The following is a 12,463-nucleotide window of genomic DNA, read 5'->3' on the forward strand; positions in this document are numbered from 1 at the left end:
ATATGGTTTTATATAGTTTCATATCTACTGATAGGCCATGTACCAAAGGCTGAGTACAGTGAACGTTGTTGAAGGCCCTCCAAATCCAATTACGCAGTTGGGCCTGAAACGCTCCACTCCCCTATACAACGGTTACGGGCCGATCAAGCCCTAAACTCAGCCAAGTTAGAGGTTCGTAATTCAATCCACACAAGATATATAGGGAACAGTTCGAACACCTGTCACCGCTGCGTAGCGCAGTTGGTAAAGACACCCCACTCTCCTTTGAGAGATGTGGGTTCGATCCCAGCCAAAGGTTGGAAGATGTGTGAGTGTGTGGGGCCTACGGGCATATCTCAAAAAAAAAAACAGTTCGAACACCTTACCGACTTTCACTCTAAAAAATATGAATAATTATTTCAATCCCCACACTCCAGTACCCGCATTGTACTCCCATCTCTTAAACAGATTTTAACTTCCCATAAATTAACTTAACTAACTAGTTTAATTAAATTTATTTACAACACTGTGATCTTCCAAGTTTAATTAAATTCATGGGTATAAATACTTGGAAGATAATAAATTAATACTTGCAAATTAAGATATTAATACTTGCATGTCTAACTTGATATAACTATATAGAGGGACCACTCAAACTACATAGGAGAAGAATCATACACGTTTTTAGAGGTGGGGTTTTTTTTTCAATATCTTACACATTTCTCACGTTCTATGAGGAATTTTGCGAATCTAAAACTATGAACGTATTCTACGCAATTTTATCTTTCAAATGAGATCCATAATGACGTACTTTCGGATTCATCATCACACAGGTATTTGTACCTCATTGTGCAAGTATTTATACCTCATCGTGCAAGTATTTATACCTATACTTGTAAGTATTTTATCCCTAATCGTGGACCCCGCATCTCCGCATCACATTTCCCTAATCGTCCCTGCGTCAACCTTTCTCTAACAAAAATAGTTGACCACATAGGTATAAATACTTCCGTGCATAGGTATAAATACTTGTAATACTTGATATTAATACTTTTAAATGTCAGCAGTGTCATATGTGAAAAATATTAGGTATAAATACTTAAATGACGAGGTATAAATACTTGTGTGATGACGAGCTCGAAAGTATGTCATCATGGATCTCATTTGAAAGATAAAATTGCATAGAAGACGTTCGTGGTTTTAGATTCGCAAAATTCCTTATAGATCATGAGAAATGTGGATGAGATTGAACAAATAAAATTGGGGGGATAATGGGGGAATAAGAGTGTGGGTACTCATATCACGTCCCAAAAAATATATGGCTTATCCTTTCTGAGATAGGACGTATCAGAAAGAAAGAAAATTTTCAAGTAAAAATATTTTGGAAAGAAACATTAATTCGTCTCAGATAAATTCTCTATAGCTAGTCACAATCGAAGTCAAGAGTGCCAAAATTAAGTTATTTTGTTTATTTGTTTCACTACTAGAAGTTGGACTTGTTACATGGGTAACACTTAGTTGTTATATTGGTGTGAAGTGTCCATGTAACAAAAATGACATTTTTGACACAGTGAAACTTGTTGCATAGGTATTCCCTTGTAAAAGTCACTCATGTAAAAAGTTTGATGTCTGCTCATACAATTCTCTTATTTACCCATGTAATCAAATATTTGAAGACCTGTGACCCTCTAACAAGGCTAGAAAGCATATTTTAATAAATGTCCATGCAACAACTCATCTCATATCCATGTAATAATTCTACAAAATTGAGACTAAACAGTTACATGGGTAGGTCCATGTAACAGGCTTTCAAAAAGTTATTACATGGTTAATCCATGTAACAAGTCTGGAATTGATTATTTTCATTGAGGCTTGTAATAAGGGTACTTGTTACATGGGTAACCATGTAACTGCCATTCTTCGGGCTCGTTGCAAGGGTGCGCCCATCTGACAAGCAAAATCTTACTCATATAACAAATCTAGATTCTAGTAGTGATTTTCGAATTTAATTCTTAAATTGAAATAAAATTGTTAGAATATTATTTTGTAAAAATAATAAACAACAATATTTCGAAAATCCATCTCTCTTGGAACATTATATATTTTTTATCCACCTCTCCTAGGGTTCAAATGCCTCTATTTTTTGTGCCTCCACCATACCTTCATTTTTAAAAACGTTAATAAATCAAAATTTAAATCATAAACGTCAAAATATAACCGTTAGATGCGATCTATGTTATTTTTCTATGTACTCATAAAAGAAATTACATTTCGATTTTATTTTTGTGTGAATCAATCATTTGAAAAATCAACGTCTAGAAACTATTCACATTAGTACATTTTTACAAGCTCTTGATGATAACTAAAATAAAATTGAAATGTCATAATTTTTTTACACGTGAATAGATAAAATGATGTAGCTCATATCTAACGGTTTTATTTTGACTTTTAAGTTTTAATTTTTAGTTATTAATTAAAGTTCTTCCAAATGAATGCATGATTAAGAAAAAAAAATAGAGGCATTTGAACCCTCCTCTACTAAAAGTGAATTATTTCTTTTTAAAATGTTTACATAATTCAGTCCTTCATAAAATTCTATATAGTTTACTTGATAACTGTGAAAACTTAAATTTAATTTTCACATGTCATGCATTATATATTTTATGTTTCAATCTTCCATTTAAGGTTTTTTAGTTTCGATATTGACTGGATGTGATCCGTACACTCATCTCTCCCTCTCTCTATATATATACTACTATGCCTATTTGAGCAAACAAAACCACACTCACTTGCTCACTGACTGGTCATTTCCTCCTCTGAATTTTAACCAAAGATGGAGAGTACCAAGTCCTCCATCCCTGCCAAGCTCAATCCACCACTCAACATGATCCATCTCGACCGTAAAATACCGATATACCGTGTGCATATGCTCGTATACTTCCTAGCTATCCTTGCCTTAATTTATCATCGAATAACATCTATTTTCGCCTCCTCTACCCTCCTCGAAGCTGTCTTATTACAGTCGATCCTAGTATCCGATCTCATCCTAGCATTCATGTGGGTCTGTGCACAGGGCTTCAAGTGGAGGCCGGTGCACCGGCAAGAGTTTCCGGCTAGGTTACTGGAACGGACAACTTGGCCGGCACTAGATGTGTTTGTGTGCACCGCTGATCCAAACAAGGAGCCACCGATGGGTGTTGTGAGCACGGCGCTCTCACTTTTGGCCTTTGATTATCCTTCTGAGAAGTTGTCGGTGTATATTTCCGATGATGGTGGTGCCGATGTGACGCTCTTTGCGTTCATGGAGGGTGCAAAATTTGCACGTCATTGGTTGCCGTTTTGTAGGGAGAACGGAATCAAAGATAGATCGCCCGAGGTGTTCTTTGCTTCGGGACGTTGTTGCGGTGGTGGTGACGAGGACAAGCTCAAGGTAATTAATTTGCTTTATATTCTTAACTTGTTGATAATTAATATGTTCTAAACTGTTTATTAAAAGGATAATGTTTTAATTTTGTTCATTTATATGTATTATATATATATCTTGCTAGCTTCCTTCATTTTTTTTTTTTCAAAAAATGAGAACAACCTATACAATATACTAGCCCACAATAATTTTAGGATGATTTATAATTTTATATCATATATATAATATATGGCCTCTGTTAATCCTCTGTTCTTTGTCAAAGATAGCTGTGTTATTTGACAATTTGGACTAGTTATTTTCGAACAGCTAGCTTGCCTTGGTTTTATTGGATACTCGTATTCTGTTTAAGTTTTATAGGCATCAACCTAATCTACTTTCTTTTGAACATAAAAGCTGGTAAAGTAAATTTGTAACCCCAGCTTCTCACAAAATTTACACGTCCAACAAACAAGGAAAAAGAAAAAGAAAAAGAAAAATCTAATTTAAGTGAAAAAACACAGAGAGAATTTTTATTTTTATTTTTATGGTCCAACTAGTTGTCTAGGATGAAAAAGTAATTTTGAAATATTGTAAAATCAGAAAAGCTCACCAATCAAACATTTTTTTAGCATTTAAAAAATTAAAAACGTGATAACTTTCTGATAAAATGTCCAAATATAGTACAAATTAAATGGTCTAAAGAGGCTTAAACTAAATCATTTTTCTTGGTGCCTTGTCTTTGTGTTGTGTTCAGGACTCACTATCAGTACTATTTGCAAATTTTTTTTTTTTTTTTTTACTTTTTTTAAACTTCAATCAAATATAAATAATTTAGACTGACTTGGCCACTTTAACTTTAGTTCTCAACGAAACATTACCTAAAGAAAACAAAAAAAGTTGATGTCATGTTTTTATTTTTATTTTCGAAATACAAAAAAAAAAATCATTTTCAATATATAGTCACACTGTGGTTCAAGTTAATTTGATTAGGATGATACTGGTATGCGCTATGTATGGTACAAAATTTATTAGGTTTTGTTTCTATTAAGACTGAAATATTCTGATTTTTTATGTGGGTCCAAAACGCTTTAAGTTTTACAAACATCAGTGACTATTCTTGGTTTTGGAATTGTATACGGAGACAAAAGTCGACTCAAATAATGCTGCAAGTGGTGACTAAATTAATCTTGTCCGCACGTTAAGTTCATTAATTTCACATAAATATCTGATAGATGTAGATATAAAACAAAAGCACATGGCACGTATCCATCACCTTTGTTTATCAAATTAAAGATTTTATGCAGCGAACTCCGTATAGCCTTTTCTATTAGAAGTATTACTAGTACACTTCATCAGTGTCTACCATAGTGACAAGGTGCGCGTTTAATTCGCGTTTAATTTGCGAATAATTTGTTTTCTTGCTATTACCGAACCGAATAGCGTATTTTACGTTGACCAAACCTTTGACCGTATAAAACGCGAATAAAATGCGAATTTTACAAATTAAACGCGAATAAAACGCGCACCTTGTCACTATGGTAGACACTGAATTAGGTGGGCCATGCCCACGCGAATAAAACGCGCACCTTGTCACTATGTTACAAATTAAAATGCGAATAAAAATTCGGGTGGCTTTGTTGGGAATAAACGTGAGAGGAGAGATAAAAGTCAAAAGTAATTGAATTAGGTGGGCCATGCCCACGTGATTTCTTGATATGCACCACTTTTAGAATTTGAATGGGTTTTATGATCTTTTGTGCTCAAAAATTATATAAAGATTGTATGACAACTTGAATTCGCACGTTTTTTTTTTTTCATTTTGGTTGTACCGAATCATTCCCGAATTATACCTGAATTATATCCGAATCACGAATTTTTGATCTCGCCGAACCGAACCCGAATTTTTCATTTGTCACTATGGTGTCTACAAGAATCTGTCACTGTCAGCGAAAATAAAAGTATTTTTTATTATTAGTATTATCGCATATACTTCTGTCAATAATAATATTATTCTTAGCAATAGTCAATTAATTTTTATCCTTGCAGATAGTGACAGATTTGTGTAGGCGATATATTGTAAAGTGCTCTAAGTGCTGTTTTTGAGTTTGTCATTAATAATTCCGACACTGATGATATTGAAATATCAGTTCTTAATTATAGAGTAGAACTAGAGTGTTTGTAAGTTTATCAAGATCTTTGGTGAACTTAAGTCTAAAATTTGTTAAATCAGCTTCAAATGACAAATCCGAACCGTTGAAATCCGCCTACCTTACGAGTGATGCATCTGGTGGATCTTAATCCAACGTTGAGCATATATGTAATATAATTATGAATTGTTTACTGTTATATATGGTTGTCGCAATTAAAGTTATCTAATATGGAATTAAGATATTAGACAATCTATGTATTTAATAGGATGTGGTCCATAAATGTGTAGAACAATTTAGGCTAAGATCAAATCATTGATGGACTGATTATGAGATTTGCAATTAAGAAAAACTGCTATTTTGACCCTGAGTGCAGACGCATTGAGTCCAGTGCGGACGCACTCAGTACTTAGCCAATTTTTGGGGAACTTCAGAAAAAAGTCTAAGCCTAGTGCGGATGCACTCAGGACTTAGACAATTTTCTAAAGTTTAGTGCAGAAATACAGAAAAGTCCGAGCCTAATGCGGACGCACTCAGGACTTAGACAAATTTTGGAGATTTTATGAAGTTCAAAGAAGAAAAGTTCGAGCGTAATGCGGACGCACTATAGCCCAGTGTGGACGCACTCAAGACTTAGGAAAAATTCAGGGCTAAAAGAAAAGCAGTTATTTGGACATGTCTCAACCCAGTGCGGACACACTGAATCTAGTGCGGCCCTGTGCATCCGCACTTGCGCTGTCAGATGTGTAAACCTATATATAGATGGGTCCCCAAGGCACAAGATAACTAACTCATCTCAGAATTCTGAAAGAGGTTATTCTTAGACAGAAATTTTGAGAGCCTTCTCATTTCTTCCACCATCAAAGAATTGAGAAGAGAAATCCATTAGAAATTTGGAAATGATTTCTCAAAGACGATCTTGTTGCTTTGGAAGACCTAATCTAAGATTCAACAAAAAAGACGTGAGGAAATAGCTAGGCATCTAGGGTCTTGTCTCACGCTCACGGAGACGGTTGTTGCTCCACCATAGGATTTGATATTCCATGGCAAACGACATGGAATCAGGTATTGTATTATGTACTAAAGATTATGTTTTGAGTCTCTTTGGCATAGGACGGTCTTAGGTTAAGGTAGGGATTGTTTCTTTTTCCTCGAGGTGTAAGTGTTTGACTTCTAGATGAGATATAATTGTTTGATCTCTAGATAAGGCGTGATTGTTTGGCCTTTATGATTACCAACAACGTCTACATTTGAAAATTTTAAATATTTGAATTAATTTAATGTAAAGTCAATCAGTCAAAAAATACTAAAAAAATGAATGCATTAAAATTAATTTATTAAACTTCTAATTTTGACCAATTAACTTTATACTAAATTAATTTGAATGTTTAAAATTTTCACATGTAGATGCATCACTCGTAAGGTAGGCGGGTTTCAATGGTTTGGATTCGTCATTTGAAATCGATTTGACGGGTTTTAGACTTGAGTTTACCAAAGGACTTGGTGAACTTAAGAACACCCTAGTTATACTCAATTATAATCATCACTAATAAGTAGCAATTCTATCAGAGACAGTAACATATCCACATTATTTACATATTTGCTATCACTAATTATTAGTGACTATATACTTGACAACTGCTGTCAAGATTTTAAACAAAATATTTAGTGACTATTTTTTACAAAAACCGACACTGATGATATCTTCTGTACTAGCTAGTGATTCATGATGCAGGTAGGTAATTAATGATCAATTCACTTCATCATAATTTCTGATTGAAAGTAGTGTTTTTTTTGTTGCAATATTTGGTTGTAGATGATGTATGATGCTATGAAAGAGAAGGTAGAAAGTGCACTGGATAAAGGCAATGTTAGTGCTGAGATAGTTTCCTCAGAGGAATATCAACACATTTTTCGGAAGTGGAAGGATTTTTCCCACAACAACCATCCTACGGTCGTCCAGGTTCGAATCAATAAAATGTTGTTATCATAAGTCACAGTTCTTGTAAGAAAACTGATCGTTGATAATCAATGGCTCATCAGTTCCTTAAACAAGAATCGTCACTGATAGTTAGCAAAACTATCAGTGACGGTTCTATTTAATAGAACCTTCATGATATATAGTTTGCCATTAGTGATGGTTTTCTCTTTCTCATGTGCATGCAGGTGCTACTTGAGAGCAGCATAGATACTGATACCTCTGGTCATGTCATGCCAAACCTGATTTATGTTTCAAGAGAAAAGCATCCTAAATCTCCTCATAACTTCAAGGCTGGTGCACTTAACGTTCTGGTAAGACCAACTATATTAATAGTAGCATTTAACATATATTGTTTCATTTGTATTTTCTGACATCCTATATACATATAAACCTTGGTTTTCCATACTACATTAGAATCAGAGTAGGCCGGGTTCGAATGTTAATGTCTCTATTTTTTGTCTTCTTTATATCTCCACTTTTTAACTTTTTAATAAAAAAAATTCTACAATTTATATGTCAACATAAAACAATTAGATGTGATATATATATTTATTTTCACTACATGCACATAATATATTATCACCTTTTGATTTTGGTTTTATATGAATCAATAGGTTGAAAAATCAACATCCATATTTTACCCACATTAGTATAAGCAAGCTCTTGATCATACTAATTAAAACAAAATTGAAATGTCATAACATGAATATAGAGAAAATGATATAGATCATATTTAATTATTTTATTTTGATATTTATTTTAAGTTATTTTAGGTCTAGAAATAAAAGCATGATGAAGACAATAAAAATGAAGAAATTTGAAACCACCTCTTAAATATATCATATATCATGATGCTAATTGAATCTTTCCTTATTTTTGTCAGGTACGTGTCTCGAGTGCCCTTACAAATGCACCGATAATTCTAACAGTCGACTGCGACATGTACTCGAGTGACCCGACTTCACCACACAAGGCACTGTGCTATTTTCTAGATCCCACCACCTCAACCAAGCTTGCTTTTGTGCAATTCCCTCAGCTTTTTCAGGGACTCAACAAGAATGATATATATGGATGTGAACTCAAGCGCTACTTCATGATAAATAATCATGGTTTCGATGGATTATGTGGGCCAAATTATGTCGGCACCAACACATTTCATGCGAGGTGTGCCTTGTTTGGTTCATCATTGAAAGGTGTAAATGATCAGGAGCAAATTGGGTCGAAGATGGTTTTGGAAAAAGCGATCAAGGTGGCGGGTTGTGACTATGAGGTCGGGACTAAATGGGGAAACACGGTTAGTTCTACTTTTCTCTTATTGTTCAGAAAAAAATTGATTTTGTAATGTTTATACCAGAAGATAAACTTTATGAAATTGTTGTCTCACTCTCCTTTTTGTTAGTGTAATAAATAGCCTTAACTTTTATAAAAAAATAAAAATAAATAGCCTTAACAAATTATCGAGCAACATGCCAACATCATGCTTTTTTTTTTTTTCTGGGTATTTTTAATTAATTTCAATATTAAGAACACTTATTACACCTTTGGACTGAAGAGAGGATGTCTACATGAACAAAAGAAATATTGTGCTGATCATCAGGTTCTCTTGAACAGTTGAATCATTCTATTTTTGGGAGTAAGAATAAGGATCTAGTCCTTATTTGCTTTATGAATCAAACATTTAATTTGGAGGAACTTGCTCACAAATTTAAATATGACAATTGTAATGTATTCTGCTAAACAAAATGCAAATAATGAAAGATAGACAAACAGTGCAAGACTTGACTCTAAGAACTTATCTCATATCATATATATATATATTACTGTTTTGAAAATTTCAGATTGGTTTTCGCTATGGTTCCTTGGTTGAGGACTACTACACCGGCTATCGGTTGCACTGCGAAGGATGGAAATCGGTATTTTGTAACCCGCCCGAACCAGCATTTCTCGGGGAAGCACCCAAAAGCCTGAATGATGTGCTTAACCAGTGTAAGAGGTGGGCTGTTGGGCTCTTTGAGGTAATGCCTTTTGTGACTTTCGCTTACCAGTCAAATGTTCTTTTAACAGATCCAAACAATCAATCTGAATTGTTCAACATAATCTCCATATGAAAATTTACTTGTAGATCAAAATTTTTTACTATTTTTTTAGATATGTAGAAAATCACTTGATCCAAAAATTCTAGACCAGTCAAAAGTAGTGATTTTCTTCCTAAGGAAATAGTGAAAAAATTCTAAAAAAAATATGAAATTTAGTTTGCAAGTACATTTTCATATGAAGAAAAATGTTAAACGGTTCAGATTGACTATCTTAATTTGAAAACTAAGATATTGATCCATAGTACTGATGTATCCACACTATGCATAATACCATAGCCTACTCTCCTAAAAACTATCTAATTTACAGCAAAAAAAAGGTCCAGAAAATAAATGTCCTTTTAAAAGTTGCTATGCTTATGGATAACCATACCATCGATCCCTGTACTGTTACGATCGCACAAGTATATAAATTGGGGCTTAATTGGATGATTACAGGTGGGTTTTTCCAGGTATTGCCCCTTAATTTTTTGTGTCAGAAAGGTCTCGCTTGGACCGGGGCTAGCTTACTCGCAATACGCATTTTGGGGCATTTGGTGCATCCCTATTGCCACTTATGCTGTTCTGCCTCAACTTGCTCTAATCAACAATAGGCCATTATTTCCAAAGGTGTATTAGTATTACTATGCTTATATAATCTTAATCTTGTTTTTTTTCTTTTTATAGCTGAGTAATGATTTCCAAGACTATATTTATTATAAATTTAACTACAGCAGTAAGCAACATTTATCGACACACATTAATATATCGGCTTTCAGTTTCTAAAGAAGATAAATAATGGGTATATAGGCAGCATATGTCGAAACTAAATACATTAAAAAGATGAAAGAATACCTAGCTATAAAATGTACTACTGTAACTTGCCTAACTGTATTTTTGATTTTACCTAATTGCAGCCGTCGAATCCATGGTTTTATCTGTATGCATACCTTTTCTTGGCAGCCTACATCATAGACATGGCCGACTTTGTCTCTTACAAGAGCACTTTTAGGCGCTGGTGGAGTGACCAGCGAGTGTGGCTTATTCGTGGCCTCACCGCATTCCCCTTCGCTATTATGGAATTTTTGTTCAACCAACTCAACATCTCCACCCAAGGTTTTAATCTCACGAGCAAAGTCATGGACAACGAACAGAACAAGAGGTAATTTTAGGAACTTCTTTGTTATTTATGATGTTGTTCAAGTGTAGGAGGTCCTTTTACTCTCAATTCAACATGAGTAAATGTTAATACATTATTTCATTATGTCTCAGTATTTACAGAATACATCATCAGTGATGGTTTTTGTAAAGAACAATCATTAATAATTGTCACAAACTTGTAAACAATGTGGACCTATCAGTGACGCATCTTAAACAAAAACTGTCACTGATAGTGTCGCTAATTACCAGTGACAGTTCTGACATTTTGGGTTTAAACTCCCCAACTTTATATTCATACCATGGTTAATACTGCTTGAATGCTGAAACAATATATCGGAATTGGTGGATATATAAGGAAATTAGTGAAGCAAAAAATCTCATAATAAGTTTTGAAATCAACACATATATATAATGCCAGGTTTGTACACTCAATATAGGTATGACCAAGGCTTCTTCGATTTTAGGGTAGACTCGCCTTTCTTTGTCATATTAGGCACTGTGGCAATACTCAGCCTGTTCGCATTCACGGTAGGAATGATCAGAATTAATGGCATGGTTATGGAAGTGTTTCTAGCAGGATTTGGCGTTGTGAACTGCTGGCCGGTATATGAGGCAATGTGTCTAAGGGTTGATAGTGGGAGGCTGCCAGAAAGAGTTGCCGCTCGAGCATTTGTCATGGCAGGGATTATTCTTGTCATAGGTTGTGTTGTGTTTAATGTTTAACACACACACACACACATACACACACACACACACACGTACACAGCCTTTTCAGAGGAGAGTACACATTGGATCAACTCATGCTAGAAGTATAAGAAGATGAATTGATATTGCAGCTCATCAATTGTATATGTATTTGTTTAGTAGATAATTTGGTGACGATGTAAATTTGAACAGTAGTTATATATGAAATTATTGTAGTCCTTCGGGCTGTTAGTCTAATTGGTACAACTAATTAATAATATCAATTTGATAGTGAAAGTGAAATGATGCCTGCCTAAAATTGCAAGGTAGAAAATTGAGGTCAATTTATTAGCCCAACATGAAAAAATAGTAATTATATCTTTGCCCATAGACGAGAGAAAAAAATAATGTTATAAGAATTCAACTTTCAAGCAATGTTGATCCACAAAAATTGAAATATATGAAAATAGGCCTTCTCCAAAAAAAAAAGGTGGTAAAACTTAGATTTTAAAAAAGTGTTAGTGCAAATTTTAGGATGATTCAAAAGCATTGCTACTTTGTACAATTTATTAAAATTTTAGAAGAGCAACATTACTCTTAAGTAAAATTTTAGAAGATCAAATAAATACAACTGGAATTATGCATAAAATTTCTTTACAGTGCACTCTGTTATGTCTGATATTTTTAATTGTTTTAGGCTTCACATGCGATCGTATGATTCCCAAAATTGACGAACAAGCTCTAACTTTATGTGTATTATACGTAAATAAATTTATCTATGTTAAATCAAACATATACAACGAACAGGGGTGGAGGCAGGATTTGACTGAATAGGGGTCAATTTTTTTTTTTTCCCAATAACTGGTGAGTCAGAGAGAGAATATAAGAGATAGATATAACATAAAATAATAATTGTCTCGTTACTCTTCATGTGAGATTTTTGATATTTTTGATTAAAAAAATGATCTAAAATGCTAGAAGTAGTGGAGACGCATTGTACTTTATTTACAGAACAAAAGCATAATCCATTACCAGT

The 12,463-nt window shown here is 33.9% G+C and overlaps 1 protein-coding gene across 1 annotated transcript; it reads left to right on the top strand.

Annotated features, from left to right (window-relative positions):
* Positions 1–2,702: 2,702 nt before the first annotated feature.
* Positions 2,703–11,685, top strand: LOC144546272 (cellulose synthase-like protein G3). The gene is made up of 8 exons (XM_078294824.1): positions 2,703–3,409; positions 7,346–7,492; positions 7,696–7,821; positions 8,394–8,804; positions 9,349–9,525; positions 10,042–10,212; positions 10,500–10,744; positions 11,181–11,685. The coding sequence occupies exons 1-8, from the start codon at positions 2,813–2,815 to the stop codon at positions 11,464–11,466; spliced, it is 2,160 nt and encodes a 719-aa protein (XP_078150950.1). The 5' UTR covers positions 2,703–2,812; the 3' UTR covers positions 11,467–11,685.
* The last annotated feature ends 778 nt before the right edge of the window (positions 11,686–12,463 follow it).

Source organism: Carex rostrata, chromosome 29, assembly GCF_964058835.1.
Source record: "Carex rostrata chromosome 29, lpCarRost1.2, whole genome shotgun sequence".
Classification (NCBI taxonomy): Eukaryota; Viridiplantae; Streptophyta; class Magnoliopsida; order Poales; family Cyperaceae; genus Carex; species Carex rostrata.